Source organism: Notothenia rossii, assembly GCF_949606895.1.
Source record: "Notothenia rossii genome assembly, chromosome: 2".
NCBI lineage: Eukaryota > Metazoa > Chordata > Actinopteri > Perciformes > Nototheniidae > Notothenia > Notothenia rossii.
In genome coordinates this window covers 86,477,677-86,498,323 of record NC_136904.1, presented here as the reverse complement: position 1 = coordinate 86,498,323, position 20,647 = coordinate 86,477,677, and the positions used below count along the sequence as shown (strand labels likewise).

Below are 20,647 nucleotides of genomic sequence, written 5' to 3'. Positions count from 1 at the left end.
GCGACTCCAGTCAGGCGGGTCTGGGCTGCTGCTTGCTTCAAGGGGGACAGCCTGTCGCATTCGCCTCCCGGGCATTGACCCAAACAGAGCAAAATTATGCACAGATTGAAAAGGAGTGCCTGAGCATCGTATTCGCCTGCCAACGCTTCCACTACTATCTATATGGGAGGGGTGATGTGACTGCAGAGACCGACCACCGCCCGCTGGTGTCCATCTTCACCAAGCCTCTCCTCAGTGCGCCAAAGCGCCTTCAGAGCATGCTCCTCACACTTCAGAATTACTGCCTTGCGGTAGTATACAAGCCAGGCCCTGAGATGTACATAAGTGACACGCTCAGCAGAGCCACCACCCCGCCACAGAGAACAGACACACTGTACCAACGTGAAATGGTCTGCAGCATGCAGCAGGAGCAGTGTGACACGGCGGCCATTCAGCAGGCAGACTATTTAAATGTCAGCAGCTAACGCCTGGCACAGATTCGGACACACACTGAGGAGGATGTGTGTCTTCAAACACTTAAGTCTGTCGTGCTGGAGGGATGGCCAGGACACAAAGAGGATACCCCTGTAGCCGTCAGGGACTACTGGGCCGTCAGAGATGAAATAAGTGCACAGGATGGCGTGCTCTTCAGGAGTCAGCGCGTCATCATTCCAAAAGCTATGCGCCCGGAAATGCTGAGACGGATCCACTACAACCACGTGGGGGGCGAGGCGTGCTACAGGCAGGCCCGTGATACACTTTACTGGCCCGGTATGCAAGGGGAAGTCAAGGATTATGTGCAAAAGTGCTCTGTGTGCAATGAGTATGCACACGAACAACAGAAAGAGACTATGATGTCACACCCGCTCCCCACACGTCCCTGGCAGCTAGTAAGCATGGATCTGTACAGCTACGCAGCACAGAACTTCTTGCTCGTGGTGGACCATTATTCGGACTTTTGGGAGATCGACCTGCTCCCTGACCTATCAGCGGACACCACGATCCATAGATGCAAGGCACAGTTTGCACGCTACGGTGTCCCAGACAGGGCCATTTCTGATGGTGGAGGCCAGTTTGCCGGTGGAGAGTTCCGGGCCTTTGCGAGAGAGTGGGGTTTTGAGCATGTCATGTCCTCACCGAGGCACCAAAAGGCTAATGGCAAAGCGGAGTCAGCAGTGAAAATTGTAAAGAGCCTGTGCAGAAGGGCAGACCGTGCCAAAGAGGACCCCTGGAGGGCCATATTGCATTGGAGAAATACGCCCACTGAGGGTATGCATTGCAGCCCAGCACAGCGGCTTATGTCGCGAAGACTGAGAACCCTTCTCCCTGTGGCCGACCAGCTACTGGTGCCTCAGGTCGTCACGGGTGTTCCTGACAAGCTGAAAGTGAAACATCAAGCAGCAAAGCTGACATATGACAGATCTGCCAAGGATCTGCCGGAGCTGAACGTCGGCCAGCCCATACGGATGAAGCCGCTCCCAGGAGACAGGACGGGCCGATGGAGGAGAGGTGTGTGCCTTCAGCAGTTGGGACTCCGGTCCTATCTGGTCGGTGTGGAGGGGACCACGTATCGGCGCAACAGGGTTGATCTTCGACCAGCAGAGGCGGCCCTTCTCCAGCCGTCAGTTCTCCCAGAATCGGCCCCGGAGCAGCCTGCGAGTGGGGGGAGCGCCAGAGAGGTCGTCTGCGTCCCCGAGGAGTCTCCAAGGCCATCACCCCCGAGGTCGTCGCGGTCTTCCCCGCAGACTGGGGGTACACCATGCCGTGAGTTACAGGGCCAGGCCTTCTCCCGGAGCGGACGGCTGATTAGACCTCCTGACAGACTTGACCTCTAGGACACACACACGCACTCACACACACACACTTGGACTGTGCGCACTCAAACACACATGGACGATAAAGATTTAAAAAAAAAAAAAAAAAAAAGGAAGTGGAGAGATTGTAAAACAAATGTGATTGATTGTTCTGAGTTTATTGCTGATGTGTTCTGATCCAGCTATTATTGAAGTGTCTTTGCTAGGTGCACTATTTGTTGTTGAAATCATTTGATTAATGTTCTGTTTAAAGGTCAACAGTTTAATGGCAGTATTGATCCTGTGTTGTTACTTAACAAAAGGAAGGGAGATGTTACAGAATGGTTTAGGCTAGGTTGCAGCTCCACCCTGTGGACGTATTGTGCCTGTGTTATATATATATCTGCCTCACGTGACTCTACCCCAGTTGTATGATTACCTGCTTAATGTGAATACACGGTGTTGAGACACAGCCTGATTTGCCTTGTTTATTAATGCACCTACATCTACAAACAGGGCCCACCTTGCGGGTGGGCGTGGACTACAAGTGTTTCAGTGCTACGCGGGTGCGCAGGGGGATTACCCAATAGCGATAGCCTTAGAGGGTGAAGCCATATACGAAATAGAACTGCGTTAAATATCTGACCGAGTGCAGTTTAACAAACTACTCTCAGATCATCACTTTAATTAAAGAACTACAATATAAAACACAGCAAAGCCCTGATGGTCTCACAGCGAGTCTCAGGTCACTGAAAAGTAAAATTATACATTTCTAAGAATGACATATTTTAAGTGTGTATTGCATTGTGTGAATATATAAATAGCATTTTCATTCTAAATCTTGTTTAGGCCACATGAAGTCAACTACAATACTTAAAGGTAGTTATTATACAGGAAAAACTGAATGTTTGAATCAAATGATATACGACATGCTATGCCACCATGATCTTTTTTCATATTATTTGACATATTATAGCCTAGTATGACTTTTTCATTTTATTTAATATACTATCCAACGATCTTGTAATATTTTCCACAAACTATACTATGGCATTTGTATTACTTAACCTATATTTTCTACATTTACGGAGCCCCTAAAAGGGACATGAAAAATACAATTGAAAAAAGGTCCGGATAACTGTTGTTTTTTTCATGACTCTTGTTTAGGGACTCCGAAGACTTTCATATTAGTTATTATTGTTTTTGTATTGTTTTTTACTATACTGCGATTTTCTTAATAATATTTACAAACATACTTTACTATGACAACATACTATTTTCACGAAAATAAAATATAGCTTTTTCACATTTTCAACATACACTTGCACTACGACTTTTTTCCATATTTTTACCAATAACCTTTTCATACTATATGACTTCTTTGAGATACTAAACTATAACTTATTTGAGATACTATACTATAACTATTATATGCTTTTCTTTCTTTTTTCTTTGACATGCTGTGAGTTTTATTCAAAATACTAATATATGAAAAATGTTCTTGAAATGAAGTATAGGCCTGTCACTTTAAAAAACATTTCTGACTTGCTATACTATGACTTTTTACATGATATTTTCACCAAACTACACACCAACAACCAGCAGGAAAGAAAAGACGAAAACCAATCACACATGTCAACACTCGTCATTTTAGTATTCTTCAAAACATTTATTGAACAAAAGTATTTCAATTCTCATCACGTTGTCGGTGATACAGTACCATAGTTTGATCTTGAGCGATTCATATATGCACCTCATCTTATTTTTGAATATATACATACAGTGGAGACAAGAATTAAATAACATTGCTCAATAACATTCAGATATATCTTATAAAAGCTGAGGACCCCGTGGTCAACAACACTTCCATTGGTAAACAAATGCACAAAGAGAAAGAAGGTCGACGAGGAAAATGTTTGGTAGGACTAGAATATATTTTCTTTACAAACCAGATGACGGTATTTTTGGTTTCTTGACGGTAAAATTACTCTCGTTATAAACTGACTGTGGGTTAAGCCCCGCCCCTTAGTTCCTGTTGCTATGCCAAAGTTCCGACACTGAGCAGCACATGAAATAAATACTTATTTTAGCGCTCAAAATATATAGTGTTTTTGAAATACCAGGTCCTTAATTTCAGCCAGAGGGAGACAAAAGCAGCAGTCTTCTTTTTTTTAGCTAGTAACGGTTTATTTTGTATAGAATCTTTTTTCCAGCAGTAAGAAGATTGAAACTCTTCATAATTACAAGATTCCTCAAAAGATTGACTAAGTAACTGAAAAATTTGCTTAGCAAACATTTTTGAAATAATTTGTAATTATTTTGAGATCCTACGGTATTATTTTAAGACATTTTCTCATCATTCTAGATCGTTTTTAAATTATTTTGAGCCTTTAAGTTATATTTTAAAAGAGATAAGTAATTTCTCTAAGATAATATCTTAAGAAAGTTTGTAAAGGTATGTTTTTTCATCACAATGGCGGTAGGCTTCCATAATTCTGCCATCTTAATTCAGATCTATTTATGGCATATTATTAGCTTTAGCTAGCTGAGGAGGGACTTAAAGATGGGAGCCTCAGTTAATACAGATGGTAGTAAGTTAGCAAGACATGCTAATGATGACATAATATAGCAGAAAAACACCTTATGCTTTTAGTTTGAGACATAGTTTCCCTCCAAACTGTGTCGTAGAATGAGTTACGGCTGCTAAGCTGTTATTGGACAACCTCTGCTTGGGGGAGGGGCTTAACATGCAGTCAAGAGCTGTGCCTTACAAGTTTGGTGTTGGACCGTTTACATGAATAAGTAATCATTTCCAAATACTTTTCTGACCTTTGTTGGAGTATGTGTGTTTACATAAGTGTAGATTGCAGGGCCATCCCTTCTTTATCTGTTAATTATAAAGGTCAATCACCACTTTCAATCAGTGTTTTTTTTGTAAATGACAATTTTCCTCACAATTCTCTGTATTCACAAGATTCCCAAAAATGTACCTACCTTAGACAAAAAGAGAGATATTATTTTATAACTGTTTGCAGAAGATCAAGTGTAGTTACTCAAAAGTGTTACCTAAAAATTATTATTATTTCTTAATGATTCTTCAGTCAGTATCCTACTGTATCTACAGACGCATACTGGAGGACCTTGTTCACCGTGACACGATATAAAGCATGAGCACAGAGCTATGGATGAACGGTGAGTGCAGTGCAGACCTGGAGCCAGTTCTATGGGTACAGGGTGGCACATTTGGTTACATTGATAAACATTCAAACTCTACAGGAAATCAGAGGTCTCCTATTGGATTAACGCACCACTCGCTGCCATTACAAATATTACAGGAAGAGTTGTATCCAGATTTTCAACAACATCACTATTAATGACTTGGTTTGTGGGGACAGAAGTTGAACAAAAGTCACAAATGGGGAAATAAATCATGTAGAGGAAAGATGAAAATTAGGAGGAAAAAGGCAAGAGAGTGATTCTGGTCACTTTGTGAAGTCATTGTGTGGTTCAAACCTCTGCAGAGGAGTTTCAATGACCTTTAAAAGAAAAACGAGGTTTAAAATAAAGCAAGAAAAATAAAACAATGGCCAGCAATAAGGTCCGTCAGACTCCTCTGTGAACTGTTTCGACTTCCTGTGTGGATTAAGAGCAATGGTGTAACCTACGATGTGCGTGGTAGTAAATGGACGTTATGTATGACATCAGCTGGAGAGCTCGACCCCAACAAAGCCTCAGGCGTTCGGTTAGCAGCAGATGTGGTCGCTGCACAAGTTCACATCCCGGGGACAGAGGCTCGTTAAGCACTGTGCAGTAATTAGAGGATGTATCAGGGTGTGTTTTGCCGACAGATGTGAGGTTAAAGGCTCCGTTGTAGAGCTATAAAGGTCACCAGTAGGGGGCGACAGATGAAACTGGAACAGGGACCAGAGCTAAGGCTTGAGTTAAGACAGTTAGGGGGTGGCATTAGTATCATGTGTGTGAGTGAGATCCAGTGTAGGTGTGAGGGTGTGTGAATCACAGCAGCGCTTTGACCAGGTACAGCTTGTCTCCGTGCTCGCTGGTGAAGATGGGGGCCTTCTTGTAGTGCTCCACCAGCTCGTCGATGGAGCCGAACTTACGCTGGCCGATACAGAACACGCCCTCCGTCTGCTGCACCTTAAAGTGCTTATTCTTACCGGACGCCTTCAGAGACACAGAGAAGTCGTTGGGCTGAAAGAAATAAAAGAGGGAGACAGTTGTTGATGCGATTAGAAATACGAGAGAAGATACATTGTGTTATGTTGAAAAAAAAAAGCTTACTCTAATACACAGATGTTAAAAAAGAGACAGACATGTGTGGGAACGAAGACTAAATAAAAATTAAAAATGAACACCGACTGCTTTAATCCAGCAGGGGGCAGTGTGTTATCACATCTGAAAACTGTGAGACCACATTTATCAAACTGCAACATTCTAAAACACTACTCCTACTCTAAAACTTAAAATAACAGCTTCTTAAGGACACTTTTATTACAAAACAATATAGATTACGAGCTCCAGCAGTCGTTTTCCTGTTGAGTTATAAACCTCCCGTTTAGGCAACATAAAAACAGAACTGGAAAATCCCCCTCTGCCCTCACATCACCCGCATTATTTTATTTTCCTCAAGAGTTATGTAAACAATGAATGCTTCGTTGGCAGAAAAGCAAGACAGTAGGCTCTTGAGGATTGAGAGACTGCAGCTACCTTTAAAGGAAAGTCAAATTAAATAGTGTTTTTTGGGGGAAGTCACGATAGTCCTATAGGTCTTTTAAGTGAGTTACAACACTGCACACCTCTGAGACATGTCTTTAATGACTCAACAATTCAACACTGGTCATGATAATATCTGTCCAACATGTATATTACAAAAAAAGGGTAGTTCTTATTATAAAGAGCTGCTGCGGCTTTCTTGTAAATGTGTGTACTTTGATTTCAATTTCTTCATGTGCATTGTCATTGTGAATCGACATTCTAAACTTCTCCTTTCTAAATGTCTTCGATCAACCGGCAGTTTTCCTCAAACATGAATGTATATGTTACATGTTAGGTGCTTATGGTCATTTTAAGGTTTTAACCAAATGATATCAACTACATGTAACTGTCATTTTGGTGACTGATTCCTAATGCACTAAAATAACATGCTAATAATAATTGTCTCACTTAAAAGCTACTCAGACTATTCCTTGTAAGTGTGAGTTTCTCGATAAATGTGTCACAGTCTTCCTCCTTTTATAAATAACCATTTTACTCTAAGTTGGAGACGGTGAAGCAGAAATATTTTTGACTGAACTTCCTCTTCCACTTAAATGTATAAAAAGGCCTTTTTGTTCTGCCTCCATGATGCCACTCCACCAGGACGTCACCCCCAGACTCACCGATGACTCGCTGTCTCGTACCAGGAAGTCCCCCTCCTCCCCCCTCTCGTTGAGGATGCTCTCCGCCTGGTGCCGGGTGATGTCTCCGTAGTACCAGTCCCGCCCGGCGAACCTTCCCGAGTGGGCCGGGGCCACGGAGCGCTTCATGGGGGAGTTGGAGAGGGGGGGTGGCAGCTCGGGCCGCTCGTCCAGCACCACCACATAGTTCTTAGGCACCAAACCCACCACGCCGTGCGAGTTCTGACACCTCCACCACTCGGGGTCGTTCTCAGGCTTCTCCACCACCTCCATCACCTCGCCCTTCTCAAAGTTCAGCTCCTCCTCCGTCACAGAGCTGAAGGGGTAGAGAGTTTGCACCAGGTGGAGAACCGCGGCCCCCCCTCCTCCTCCAGCTTGCCCGTTGGCCAACAAAGTCCCGCGCCCCTGGTACCCCTCTGAGAAGTCTCCCTCCTCCCGGTCGTCCGCCCCCCCCAGCTCCTCCAGGACGTAGTTGGAGGGGAACCAGCCCACGCGCCCCCCCTGGCCGCCCCTCCACCAGCCGTCACTACACTTCTCCATCACTACCACCATGGAGCCCTTTGTCAGGGTCAGCTCGTCTTCTCGCTCAGCTGTGTAGGCGAACTTCACCACAGCGGGGACGTTGAGGTCGTAGATGCGTTCAGCCGCTCCTCCTCCTCCTCTTCCTCCTCCCCTTCCTCCTCCTCCTCCGCCCCCCCCGCTGCCGTTAGAGGGGGACTCTGTGTCGGAGCTCGGCGTCGGGGAAGCATCGCGGGCGCTCGTCTTCCTCTTTGTTTTTCCCAAACCTGCAGCATGAACAGAAGGATAAAGGTCAAGCCGATTGATAACTAGATTTGTTTTATTCTGATTCTGAGATTTAAACCTCAGTTATTGATTTATTGAATTGGACATTTGATCAGCATTCAATGGTTCAGGTTTTTATTATATGTTCATTTTTAATCAGGATTTTCCTTCTCATTTGTTTTAAATAAAAATTGTACCTGCATTAATTCAATCATTGTTTTTCATAGTCTTTATTACTCAGGTTTTCCCTTCTCATTTCAACAAATGTGCACCTGTATTAACAGATCTTTTATTTGTCTTTCTTCTCATTTGTTTTAAATTAATCCGAAACATGAAGTAATAGTCTTTCTGACCACGACTAGAAAAACGACATATTATCACCTCATAGATTTTATACAACAAACTATTTGTGTTTATCTGTATATCCTGCAGACATCATGCACCTTATTATAATGATGTTAGTGAAATAATGTGTTGTGTTTGTTTGTTCTCCTAAATGCTCCACATAGCTACCAGCTAGACTAGCTGTTTCTCCTGAAACAGCTGCCTGCTGAATAACGGTAAACCCTACAGTTCCCTTTGCAGTAGGGCTGCTCGATTATGGCAAAAATCATAATCTCAATTATTTGGCTCAATAATTGATATCATGATTATTAAAAACAATTATCCATTTACTTTGAAAACATAAATTTATTAAACAAAATGTGTAGTAAGTTTTTAACAGCTGATTATCCTGAACTTTAAGTATAATTCAATTGAAAAACCAATAAAAAGAAATATATATATATTTTTTAAATAAATAATAATACAAATAAATAAATAATCGTTTTATTTAGATTATGTTGTTTTCATAATCGTTGCAAGCCAAATTAATTTTAATTGCGATTAAAATAGGATGAATTGAGCAGCCCTACTTTGCAGTGTGTCAAATCAAAACAAGAAGCTGAAAGAGGCTAACATGCTTAAAGGGAGCTGCTGAGTCAGCTGGTTACTCTCTGTGGGTCGCCCCTACAAGCAACCCCTTTCACGAGCAGTCATTTCATCCATGGTTAATATAAAAGCATCGATCGGAGCAGCGGTTTGAGATGTATAATTGAAAAACATTGGGATGGTGGTGAAGGAGATGTAAAGACTGAGAGCGGAGAAAAGCCTGAGCCCTTTAGGTCAGCAGGAAACTAATTGAAGCTGCAAGTTGCACTCATGGACCCTCACAAGCACACTGACTACTTTAGTAACAGAGGAAACAGGATATCCTACGAGAAACCTCTGAGGTGAAAAGACCAATCAATACTCCAGATAATAGAATGAGAGGTGCACACATCCACCTGCACCGCACAAGCTCCTTTTCTAGATTCTCTGTCTACACCATGTACATCTATACTAATCAAAAAGCTGAAAATAGATGGTGTAGACAGGGAATGAGAAGTGGAGCAGGCACCCTGGGCTTGATCATGACAAGTTATCCAGGATCAAAGTCTGCGGCTGTCTAACCCGTCCCTGACTCCTTCATCCGTGTACTTTCAAAGACGTCTTTATGTGTTTGCAAACTTCAATTAGGCTAAGTGTCTAAAGTCTCTCAGCAGAACACACCCAAGGAGGTCCCCCCTTAAAATCCTTGTTAAAATAATAATGATACACCATGTGGCTGACAACATTTAAAGCGTTCACTTGACGGTTGAGCTTCTAATAGCTGAAGTGAGTTTCCTGACAGCTAACTTTTTCCCCACAGAGCTGCGTTGAAATGCCACGGAAATGTCACTGCCGAATCCAACATTTACATTGTTGGAAAACTGCTGGGTTCACTCAGAGTAGCATGAAACTTGTTGGCGGAGGGAAGAGGAAGAGGAGACGAGTTGTGTGAAGAGAGACGAGGGGTCCCTTGGCAGCTGTTTCTCACACAAACAGTAGACCAAGCACATCAGAGGCCACAGCTGACACAAAAACGCAAAGAAAAAGACGGAGGATGAGGCGGGAATAACAAGCAGATCATGTTTATGGATAGCTGTGTGTGTGTGTGTGTGTGTGTGTGTGTGTGTTCCATATCTCCTGACTGAGAGACAAAGACTCTTGGGCCTACTTCAGGGGGTTTTCTTTGTAATATTAAATTTCGCTGCAGGGTAACAAGATTTACACATAACGGCGGACACACACACACACACACACACACACACACACACACACACACACACACACACACACACACACACACACACACACACACACACACACACACACACACACACACACACACACACACACACACACACACACACACACACACACACACACACACACACACACACACACACACACACACACACACACACACACACACACACACACACACACACACACACACACACACACACACACACACACACACACACACACACACACACACACACACACACACACACACACACACACACACACACACACCAGGATATATTCCCTCCGCCCACACACTCACTCCCAACCTTCACCTACCGCTTCATCCTAAGGAAAGGAGACTAGATTGTCAAACCCAGAAGACATCCCCTCAGAGGGGGGAGAGTTGATGAAAGCACGTTGCAGCATATTGCTTCACTGTAAAGCTTACATTGGAGGGCAGTTGTTGTGGAAATTGCTTTAATACACGCGTCAACACTGTACCGCAGACATATTAAGTTTGAAGCGATGAAAAGGCAGAGAATTAGCACTGTGATTTAAAGGAGCACTTTGAGTGAATCACAGATGAGCTATGTGGCCTTTTAAATAACCCTAGCCACGTTGCTCTCTTCTCTACATTCCTTAAGTGTCACTGGGACTATACTTAATGCATTACTGTGTGTAAAACCAGTAAAACCTGCCAAAAGCCCCGGGGCAGACAAATGAAAATGAATTGGAAACGCTAAAAGCGAGCAGCCCACATGGCATGCACATTCAGCATTTGAGGGTACAAACTATGCACAAGGGTTCATATTTAAAGGTTCACATTTCCTATTTTAAAAAAGGAACATGTTTTGCTTTACTGGAGCTGCAGATGAAGAAGACTAGATGGCGGGAATGCTGACTGTGCACACCTCCCTGATGATGATGATGAACCCTCCCCTAACACTTCTTTCAAAACACTTGAGATTACAAAAACATGACATACAGCTACTGTTAAAGGTTTAAAGTAAATATTGTCACTTTCAACTTTCCCTGCTTTTTTTTGTTTTACAGAAGTCTTTCAATGTGTTGCAGTAGATTTGGCAACAACCTGGTAAGAGAGAAATACAATTCCCAAGCGGACAACGGTGAAACTTGCTGACCACGGTGAAACGTTAAGAGGCTACGGCAAATGCAAGCAGTTTTTTTAGGATGCAATTTGGCATGGCTATTAGCAGATGGTAACTTTAGCATGCCAACACGATCTCAATGAAAATGCCCACGTGTTGATTTTTAGCTGCATTCTTCCTTAGAGAGACAGCATGCTAATAGTTGCTTATTAGTACTAGGCAGCAGAGGTGAATGGGAAGTTGTTTGGTTCTAAACAAATGTTGACCTGATGGTCGAGCTAGATGAAAATGTAATGTACCAAAAATATATTAAAGGTCACCTATTATGCAAAATCCACTTTTTCATGTCTCTTCTACATCAACATGTGTCCCCTCCTGATCCATTTATATAAAAACCTGTCTGAAAACGAGCTGATCAGATTTTGGCCACTTTGTGATGGCATAACGATTTTTTGGCTTGTGTAAGCATTAGCCAATCACCAACCAAGGTAACCCCCCCCCCCCCCCCCCCCACCTACCTTATCACCTGAATCTCCTCCTAGAGCACCATTAGGCGCTTTCACACCGCAGTACTTCTCCCACAAAGGTTAATCAGAACTTCGTTCATCAGAACTCTTCAGTTCTGATGAACTAGTGCAGATCGCGTTCACACCGGAATAAGTCCCTGGGGGAGGATTAGTCAAATGAAGCAGCTGACGTCACTTCTTCTTCTTCTGCTGCTTTGGGTTTACTGGCAGGCCGCAAACAACTTCATGGCATATACTGCCACCCGGAGTCCCCGGCCGGAAGTCCCCGGAGTTGGAGCCTTCCGGATAAATCGCCAGAACGCCGACACCTCGTCATCTCCACCGCTCCCATGTTTTCTTTTGTGTTGCCATAAGTTAGTCTCTCTGCGTTTGTGCGCTGGACTAATGCTAATGCTAATAATACAATGCGAGGATAATAAAATGGCAGCTTCACAAAACTTTTTGGGAGTTTTACGGGGCGTGGTTTGCAATCCGCCCAGCCAATCAGACATAGGAACCTTTCTCTCCCACGAAAGCCCTTGCTCTAGCAGGGACTGAAAAAGGGGTAAAAAGGTTCTCATTAACTAATTTTAGTTCCGGCTCTTTTTGGTGTGAACGCGACATTTCGGAACTATATCGGAACTAAAGTGGGAAAAGTACTGCGGTGTGAACGCGGCTATTGAGTTCTTTTTAACCAAATATCTCTCAGAGGGGCGCGGGGAGGGGCTCCTTATTTTCATCTAAAGTAACAGACAGAGAATCAGCACTTTTGAAACAGGGCTGAAACAGAGGGAATTATGGGATGCTACAATGATCTGTTTGGTGTTTGAAGTCCAACACTTCAGAGACATGTTTTGTATCTGAGACCTATAATATATTGATGAAAAACATTATAATAGGGGACCTTTAAAATTCATTCCTGAAGAGAACAAGAATCTGGCAATCCGTCTGATAGTTGTTGAAATTTCTAACTATTTGGACACATTTCACTTCAAACCAATGGCAGGTAACAATCCATGTCTCTAACTAACTAACTAGTGGAGTGACTGACACACCGATATTTCCATCTATAAACAGCTATTGCTATCTTAAATGTATGTTGATAGCATGGCTGAAAACGTTGAAAAGGGTCAGTGGAATCACACTGGGGATATTCAATGAATGTATTTCTCTTCGACCACTAAGCCACAACTAGACAATCTCAATAATCTTATCATAATCAACTCACATGACCCTTGATACCAGCCATGCTCTCTGTAGACCATGTACTGACAGGATTTGTGGTCATATTGGGAGCTTACTGACTGAACTACTGTCGACAACATATTGTACTTTTACAAAGCAGCACATTTTTTTGCCTCCTTTTTTGAACAGGAAATGGGTCTATTTTTGCTCGACACTTAAAATAACTGTTCATTTGAGAGTCAAAAGGGCTGCAGCCAGAGATATAATGCCTTTTGACGCACGGACAGGATTTTAAAAATACCTCACATTCGCCCACGCACACTCACACATCGCTGCCATTTACAAACTCAGGTGGACAGAAATGCAACTTGTTCGTCATACTGTAGAGCACTGGCCCACTTTCAGCAATAAGGAAGACCTTTGCTGTTCTCTTTCAGCCATTACTGTCTTTATTTTCTGTGCAAGGAAACTGGGGCACAAAGCAGCATGGAGCCATTTACAATTCAATTCTGCCTGGGTGAATGTGGATGAAACAAATGCATTGAATAACTTTAAATAAGGAGAATAAATATAGATAACCGCAATACATAACGTACTGAGTTAGGCAAGGCAAGTTTATTTATATAGCACCTTTCAACACAAGGCAATTCAAGGTGCTTTACAAAAATGAATGACATTCAGTAGCTAAAGAAAGGTCCACACGGCATGAAGTAATCACGCTGTCAGCCAATCAGTTTCAAGTGTGTGAGTAACTTCCATTAGCCCCTGATCTCACCTATAGCTCATCGTGAAAATGTTCTCCTTTATTTGATTGGATCAGGCTTTTAACACCAAAGCGCTACCGACTGAAACAGAACTACTTAGATTGAAATGGAACTAGGCCATAATGTTATAGTCGATATGTAACGAAGTCAGGGACAGAGAGGTAATCTATCGCCACAGAACTACCATTAGGCAGCTGATTTATCCACTAGTAGATTGATAGAAAAAGGACACAGTGACAGGGAATGGAGCTGATGGGAACGATGGAGATGTGTGTGTGGGGGGGGGGGTGCATGTTGTCTCTGCACACAATGATCCCTGCTGAGGGTGACAGTGGCAGGCTGTGCCATGCGGCCCACATAGCACTGCTGTTTCCCCTCGGGGGGGTGTCCACAGAGCCGAGAGGAATCAGAGATTAGACCGTCTCCATCTACGCTCACTTCCTGCCACACAGTTATTATTTTTTATCTCAATTGAACAGTAATCAGTTTGAATGTTTCTAACATACGTTTCGATGTTCTCCCCCCAGCTCTGGATGACAAAAAGGGGGAACTGATGCTAGAAATGTCCAAACAGATGAATGTCTGTGCCATGCTCCATGCTGCTCTTTTCCTGCTTTAAGAAAGTACAGCTAGGATTTTTTTTTAGCCTACTTTCATTTTGGACACGAACTATACAAACACTTCCAAGTTTAGCGCGCATCTTAGTGGTTCCCAAATATTGTATGTCTATATACTTTCACTTCTAGTCCACGAGTGAATGATTTATCTTTAGCAAATCTCACTGTTTAAGAAGCCTTCAGATCTCTAGGGATTATGGAAACATACTGTAGTCATGGGCTGGTCACACATTCACACAAAGAACTCATATCTGATCATCAGTGAAGGAATACAGACATTTAACCTCAGCAAGCATTTCAATATTATTATCCATTGAAATATTTTTGTTATGCTCAATACCATGATCACAGTGGGGTCAAAACTCAAAGCCATTGAGATGTCCTCATGTGACAAGTTGCAGAATTATGTTTTTATTTAATAATGTTATTTAAACATGCATCAAACGTGTAATACTTTGGATTTGGATGAAAGGTTATTCCTGTTTTATTATTTGATTTATTATAATATTTTAATAAATATTTGGGTCAAATATCATAGAGGGACCTTTATAAAGACATCATGAAAGCCATCTCTTTATATGGAATTCATATTTTATTTCATTTTCTTAAACTCTGATTATTTATTTTTTATCTGTTAACACAAGAAATGTGTTTTCTGAGTGGCTTAATACTAGTCTGTTAAAATGTAATTTTTGCTCTACCAAATTCCATGGAGATATATCTAGCTACATCTCCCTCACTATACCACATGGTCGGTATCATCATATAGGTTGGCAGCCAAGGCTATATACACAATGTAATGTATTCAGGTCCTGACTGTGGACTGAGATAGTGTGCTGACAGCTGAGAGCAGCAGACAGGATCCCAGCAGGCAGCCTGGAATCATTTTACTTCTCATGCACACACACTGACCACCGCTCACGACCACATCGTAGCTCCTCTTACAGCGAGCAGGGGAAGAGCAAAGAGTTTCCACTTCTACGGATAATAATTGGCCGATATTAAAACTAAATGCCGGGGGAAGCTGAGGCTCAGGAGGTAAAGTGAAGAGTCGAGGGTTTGATATCCAGCCCCTGAAATCGACCAAAGTAACCCTAAATTGTGTGTGTGTTAGCTTGACCTTAGCATGTGGCACCTTGCAGAGCAGCCTCTCTCTCTGTGTGAATGTGTGTAAATGGATGGATTCTGACTGTATATACATATATGCAAAAGCGCCTTGAGTTGTCGCAAACACTAGCAAAGCCCTATTTATAAGCATTTAGATTACCATGTACCATAAACACACCTTTAATGGACTTAAACTCACAATGTACATTTTACACTTATATTTTATTTAATATTCCATTCCTCACACACTTAAACATGGGGTAGGTAATTTTGGAGAAACCATCTCGAGTGTGCTAGAATTTGAAAATACACAGCCAGAGAAAATCTGCCACTTCCTTACAGAGCCCCTCCTCCAACACACACAAACGTGCACATGACCAATGAGGGCACGAGATAAGCTTGTGCACAGATGGAAGGCTGACAGGCAGGTAGGCCATCCAGTTATTTTAGCCGGGCCGGCTCAGATGATTGGTCGTGCATTTTACAGTACTACGGCTTCCACAGATGATATTTCTTTATGGATTTTTTGTCAAAGCACTTCAGATATTCATTCATTCATATTTATCGGGATGTTGAGAGCATTCCATGGAATATAACCCAAAGTGTATCTCGAGTTGGTTTCTCAAACTTACCTACCCCACCTTTAATGTATATAATATCCTTTATGTTTTGTTTACTGTAAATTGCTATTTCAATATGTATATTTTCTACTTTTATTATTGCCGTTTTATTTTTATTTTGAGATGTTTACGTTTTAGAATTGTTTATTTCTACTCTTAATTTCTCTTATGTGCAATGCCTTGTCTTTAATGCTGCTGCAAACATTTCCCAAATTGGGATCAATAAAGTACATTTTATCTTACAATTTGTGCATTCAACCATTGAAATACACACTTTAAAAAACAAGAATCCTGTAGGTATATAATCTATCAAACAGCCGAACCTTTGCACGTGCTACAGAAGAGAGAGGTGGAGTTGAAAGACGCCCGACTTTTAGTCTGCAATGAAATATGTAGATTTGACGCTTTCCTGTTACCAATCAGTTCAGCAAACAACAGTGTGTTTGCAATGGGGGAAACCAGGGTATAACTAGAGGTGACACAGTAGCGAGCAAATCGGATGCAGAGAACGCAGATTGGAGACCAGTCGAGCTTCACTCAGGAGTAAGTTCAAGAAGTCAGGCAGTAAATTCCTCAACAGGTCAAAACACCCACCTGTTCATTTCTAAGCAAAATGAAAGTGAGTTCTCTTACCCAGTGTGTCCTTGATGTTCTTCACCAGCGAGCCTTTCTTCAGGCTGTTCTTGCGCTCCACGTAGTTGGACGGCACGTAGCCCGTGTGGTTCCCGGTGTTGCGGACTCGCCACCAGGTCTTGGAGTCGTCCAGCAGGTAGAGACGCTCGTTTTTACGGATGTCAAGTTCCTGGTCCTGCTGGGCCGTGTAGTCCCACTTGGCTACAACAATCACCTCCTCCGTCATCTTTCATGGAGTCCTCCTGGGGAGAAGAAGAGGAGCGTGGTGAGGCGAGGAGTAACACAGGAACAATTATCACAGAGTGAAGCCATTTATAATCATTGGCACTGCTTCAAACTGCCACTAGGGGGCAGATAGGTGGATTGTGGGTATTTAAATCAATTAAGAAGTAATTGATCACTAAGGAATGATGGTTATGAATGAGTGAGTGACTGGATTTATTAGGTAATATACATTTAATAATGAGGCAAGCACTCACAAATAACTTTCATTTGGTTAATAATTAACTGAAGATCCATTGTGCTTCATTGCGAATAATGATGGGAACAAGACTGAATGACAAAAGTATTATACCACAATAATTTTTCTGTAAATTACTTATTTCTAGTGTACAGGGTGATTTCAAGGTGTGTGTGTGTGTGTGTGTGTGTGTGTGTGTGTGTGTGTGTGTGTGTGTGTGTGTGTGTGTGTGTGTGTGTGTGTGTGTGTGTGTGTGTGTGTGTGTGTGTGTGGCTCAGTGCAGTGACAAGTGACAAGGCATTACACATTAATCCATGCACAGGATTTTTAAACCGCTTATCCCGGCTCACAGTGGGCATCACACAGGAAACACTGGGGAAGGGTTGCCAGTTTATCACAAAGCTAAATTACATAACCTCACTAAATATGAGTTGGAAGTTTGTGGTTGTGTTCACTGCCTAAACTGGCACTTTGATAGAGATTATCGCACAATAAAACTCACATTGCTTACCACATAATCGTCTGTAACAGTTATAAGAGTCACATTCATAACACATACCAGGGGCGGACTGGCCATTGGGAATACCGGGAGTGTTCCCGGTACGGAAGCGGGCCGGTCGAGTATCCCCGGGTTGATTTTTAGTCCCAGTCCGCCCCTGACACACACACACTCTTATATTTTTGCTTGAATACTGTCTTTAATTTGTAACAATAGACCTAAAATATTTGTACTATTTGTTGCTACGTATTCTTCTGTCTGTGTCTTTGTATGCACTATTTATACCAAAGCATGGTATATACATCCCTGTGTAAACCTACTTGGTAATAAAACAGATTCTGATTCTGATTCATAAAAGACACCCCTAAAGGAAGATACCAAGTTTAACCAACTGTTGAAAACATGATGAAGCCAACAGGTTTTAGGACATTTGCTTTCAAAAGGAACATTCAGTCACTCTGGAAAAGCCTCTTTGGCAAAGCAGCCTAAACACACAAAATCTATTTATAACACACACACACACACACACACACACACACACACACACACACACACACACACACACACACACACACACACACACACACACACACACACACACACACACACACACACAAATTGTCTATTTGGAATCACGCATGAAGCCATCAGGAAAGTAAGATGTAATCCAGTTTCTGTGAAAACCTCCTCGTGATAAAAGGCGTCTCACGGCATGAGAACTATCCGCAGAATCGATTTATTTATAGCTCAGCGCCTTGTTAAAAGTCTGCAGCTGGAAACAAGATCTCTGGAATAAATAAAAGGAAATAAAAAGGATGCAGATGAAAAGAGGCTCTCTGAAGATAAGGGGACATTTATAGATACAGAATGAATAGGCAAGTTGTAAAGCTTTTATGTTGGTGATTGCACGGTCTGAATAATCAAATAAAACTGTCTTCTTCATATCTAATCTCGTGTAAGGCCATCAGGAGCTTTTGTTTGACGCTGGGATTTATGGCTGCAGGATCCTTCGGGAGCTAAAACTGACAGGTTTAATATCCCCTATAACACAATTACATATAATGCATGCTTTTTATGGAGCCGTTTAATAATGGGGATAGGTTTAAGACATTTACTTTTCAAAATGAAAAACCCCTGCTATGACTTTAGAAAATGGAAAGTGTAAGAGAAAGCAGGCGGGAGAGCATATCTATATTCAGCGTACAAAAATAAAGTTTTTTCCACCGACTAGACACGAGGAGAAACAGCAGAACGCATTTAAGATGCAGGGGATTGTAAATTCTCTTACTCGTGTTGTCATTTCCATTTTATTCTTTAATGAGAGGGCAGAGCGCAGATAAACCACAACAGAGAATTATGACTCATGAGAAGTGTTGCTGCACAAATTAGACCAAATCAAAGATTCCATTACTGCTGGACAGATTGATATCTTCTGTGTTGGCTACATCTCATGAAATGGGGGAGGGGGAGGGGCTATGAAGCAATGGCTGTTATTTCAAACCCAAGAAATGTAATTCCACTTCAATTAGGCCACAGCCACAGAGACAGCGCAGCCATCCCTGAATACATTCTTACAATTGCAGTCGGAGGGTGGTGTGACACTGCATGAGAGTGTCTAATAACCTCTATCTGTACAACAAGCAGTAAGAATGCAAGTGCAAAAGCTTGTGTTCTGCACTTGTGAATGTGCCTCTGCTTGCCGTCACTAAAGCTGTCGAACTGGATTTCTCCGCAGGCCGGGACAGGGACAGAAGAGGGGGGGGGGGGGGGGGGGAGTTGTCTAACATGCCGCGGGATGTTTAAGTTAGTCCAACTTTCCATTTTACCGCGGCAGGAAGGAGACGACGGAGGGGTCAGTTCGAGAGACAGGACGAGACAAGAAGTGCAGCAGCTGTGATTCTTCACAGAGAACAGTATATAGAAGGACAGATTTATGACAAGATGAGGGACGGTGACGTCAACTCCTCCAGGAGGCGGAGGTATGCGAGCGTGCCGCGGCCTCTATCCCCTCGGGCTTCAGCTGCTGGATTATGCCAGGCTATTACTTTCCTTTCATTGCCTTTATTCCTCCTGGTGAGGATGGATGAGTAAACCGCGGTGAGGCCTGTTGGGAAAATGCTGCTCGGTATTTAACTGTCACTACGTGTGAGATATTAAAATACAAATCAGGAATGTCATGTAGTATTGTTTCCTGAAATGATTTAAAATATTCCTTCAGCATGCAGATTGAATCCCAGGCTTCCCACCGTAAGGTCACCTTCAGACCTGTTGTTGAAGCTTTTCAATTATTTTTTATTTTATTTCCCGCTGCCTGATCACGTAGGCTTTCTATAAACAGAGCATGAGCAGTTATGAAGTCATACGGCATGTGGAGTCATGTGACAGGTAAAAGATTCAGTGGACAGTTTTAGTGAGGTCATCCTGTATCGTCGGCTCTACGTAAGACAAATGGGAAGCTGGTGACTAAGCGCAGGGTGTGCTACTCTCAACTGTTTCATTTTGTCCTCTGCTCGCATATAAATAACTAACATTTAACCTTGTTTTAGACATAATGACAAACCACGGAAACTTCTACGTTAACATTACAGGGTGAAAGTAACTCGAGCCAGATTTGTATATTGCTGCTTGCCATGTTCTAAGAAATTGAGTTGAGAAACCCTCTCTGGAGAGAACTTTGGAATTTTAGCCTTTGTAGACCATTGACATGCACACACACACACTACAGGAAATACCAACACATGCTAGGTGTGAGAGCACAATGAAACCCTTCGACAATAGTTCCAGCTTAATGTCATTTATTTCCACTTGACCCCATGTAAATGAACAGCGCTACATATTTAGCGATCCCCCTCACCCGCCTCTCACCCATAAGACCAATTTCCCCGTCTCCTTGACAACCTTGCTCATTAGCCAGCATGATGTAAATGCCACTACGAATCAAAAGCATCCTCCTCTATGGGCGAATGTATATCAGAGTGGCAGCTATAACATTGTTCATTCTGATGCCTGCTCATGTGCAGTCGCTCT

At 42.6% G+C, this 20,647-nt stretch overlaps 1 protein-coding gene across 2 annotated transcripts in view; it reads right to left on the bottom strand.

The window, feature by feature from the left end:
- Positions 1–3,417: 3,417 nt before the first annotated feature.
- nck2a (NCK adaptor protein 2a) overlaps positions 3,418–20,647 on the bottom strand; it is a 40,605-nt gene continuing 23,375 nt past the window's right edge. For both annotated transcript variants that reach the window (XM_079663144.1, XM_079663143.1), the window contains 3 exons: positions 16,662–16,903; positions 7,169–7,971; positions 3,418–5,981 (listed from right to left, as the gene is read on the bottom strand). In XM_079663144.1, the coding sequence (XP_079519270.1) occupies positions 5,787–5,981; positions 7,169–7,971; positions 16,662–16,887 (1,224 nt within the window). In that variant the 5' untranslated portion in view covers positions 16,888–16,903 and the 3' untranslated portion in view covers positions 3,418–5,786. The remainder of the gene's footprint in view (positions 5,982–7,168; positions 7,972–16,661; positions 16,904–20,647) is intronic.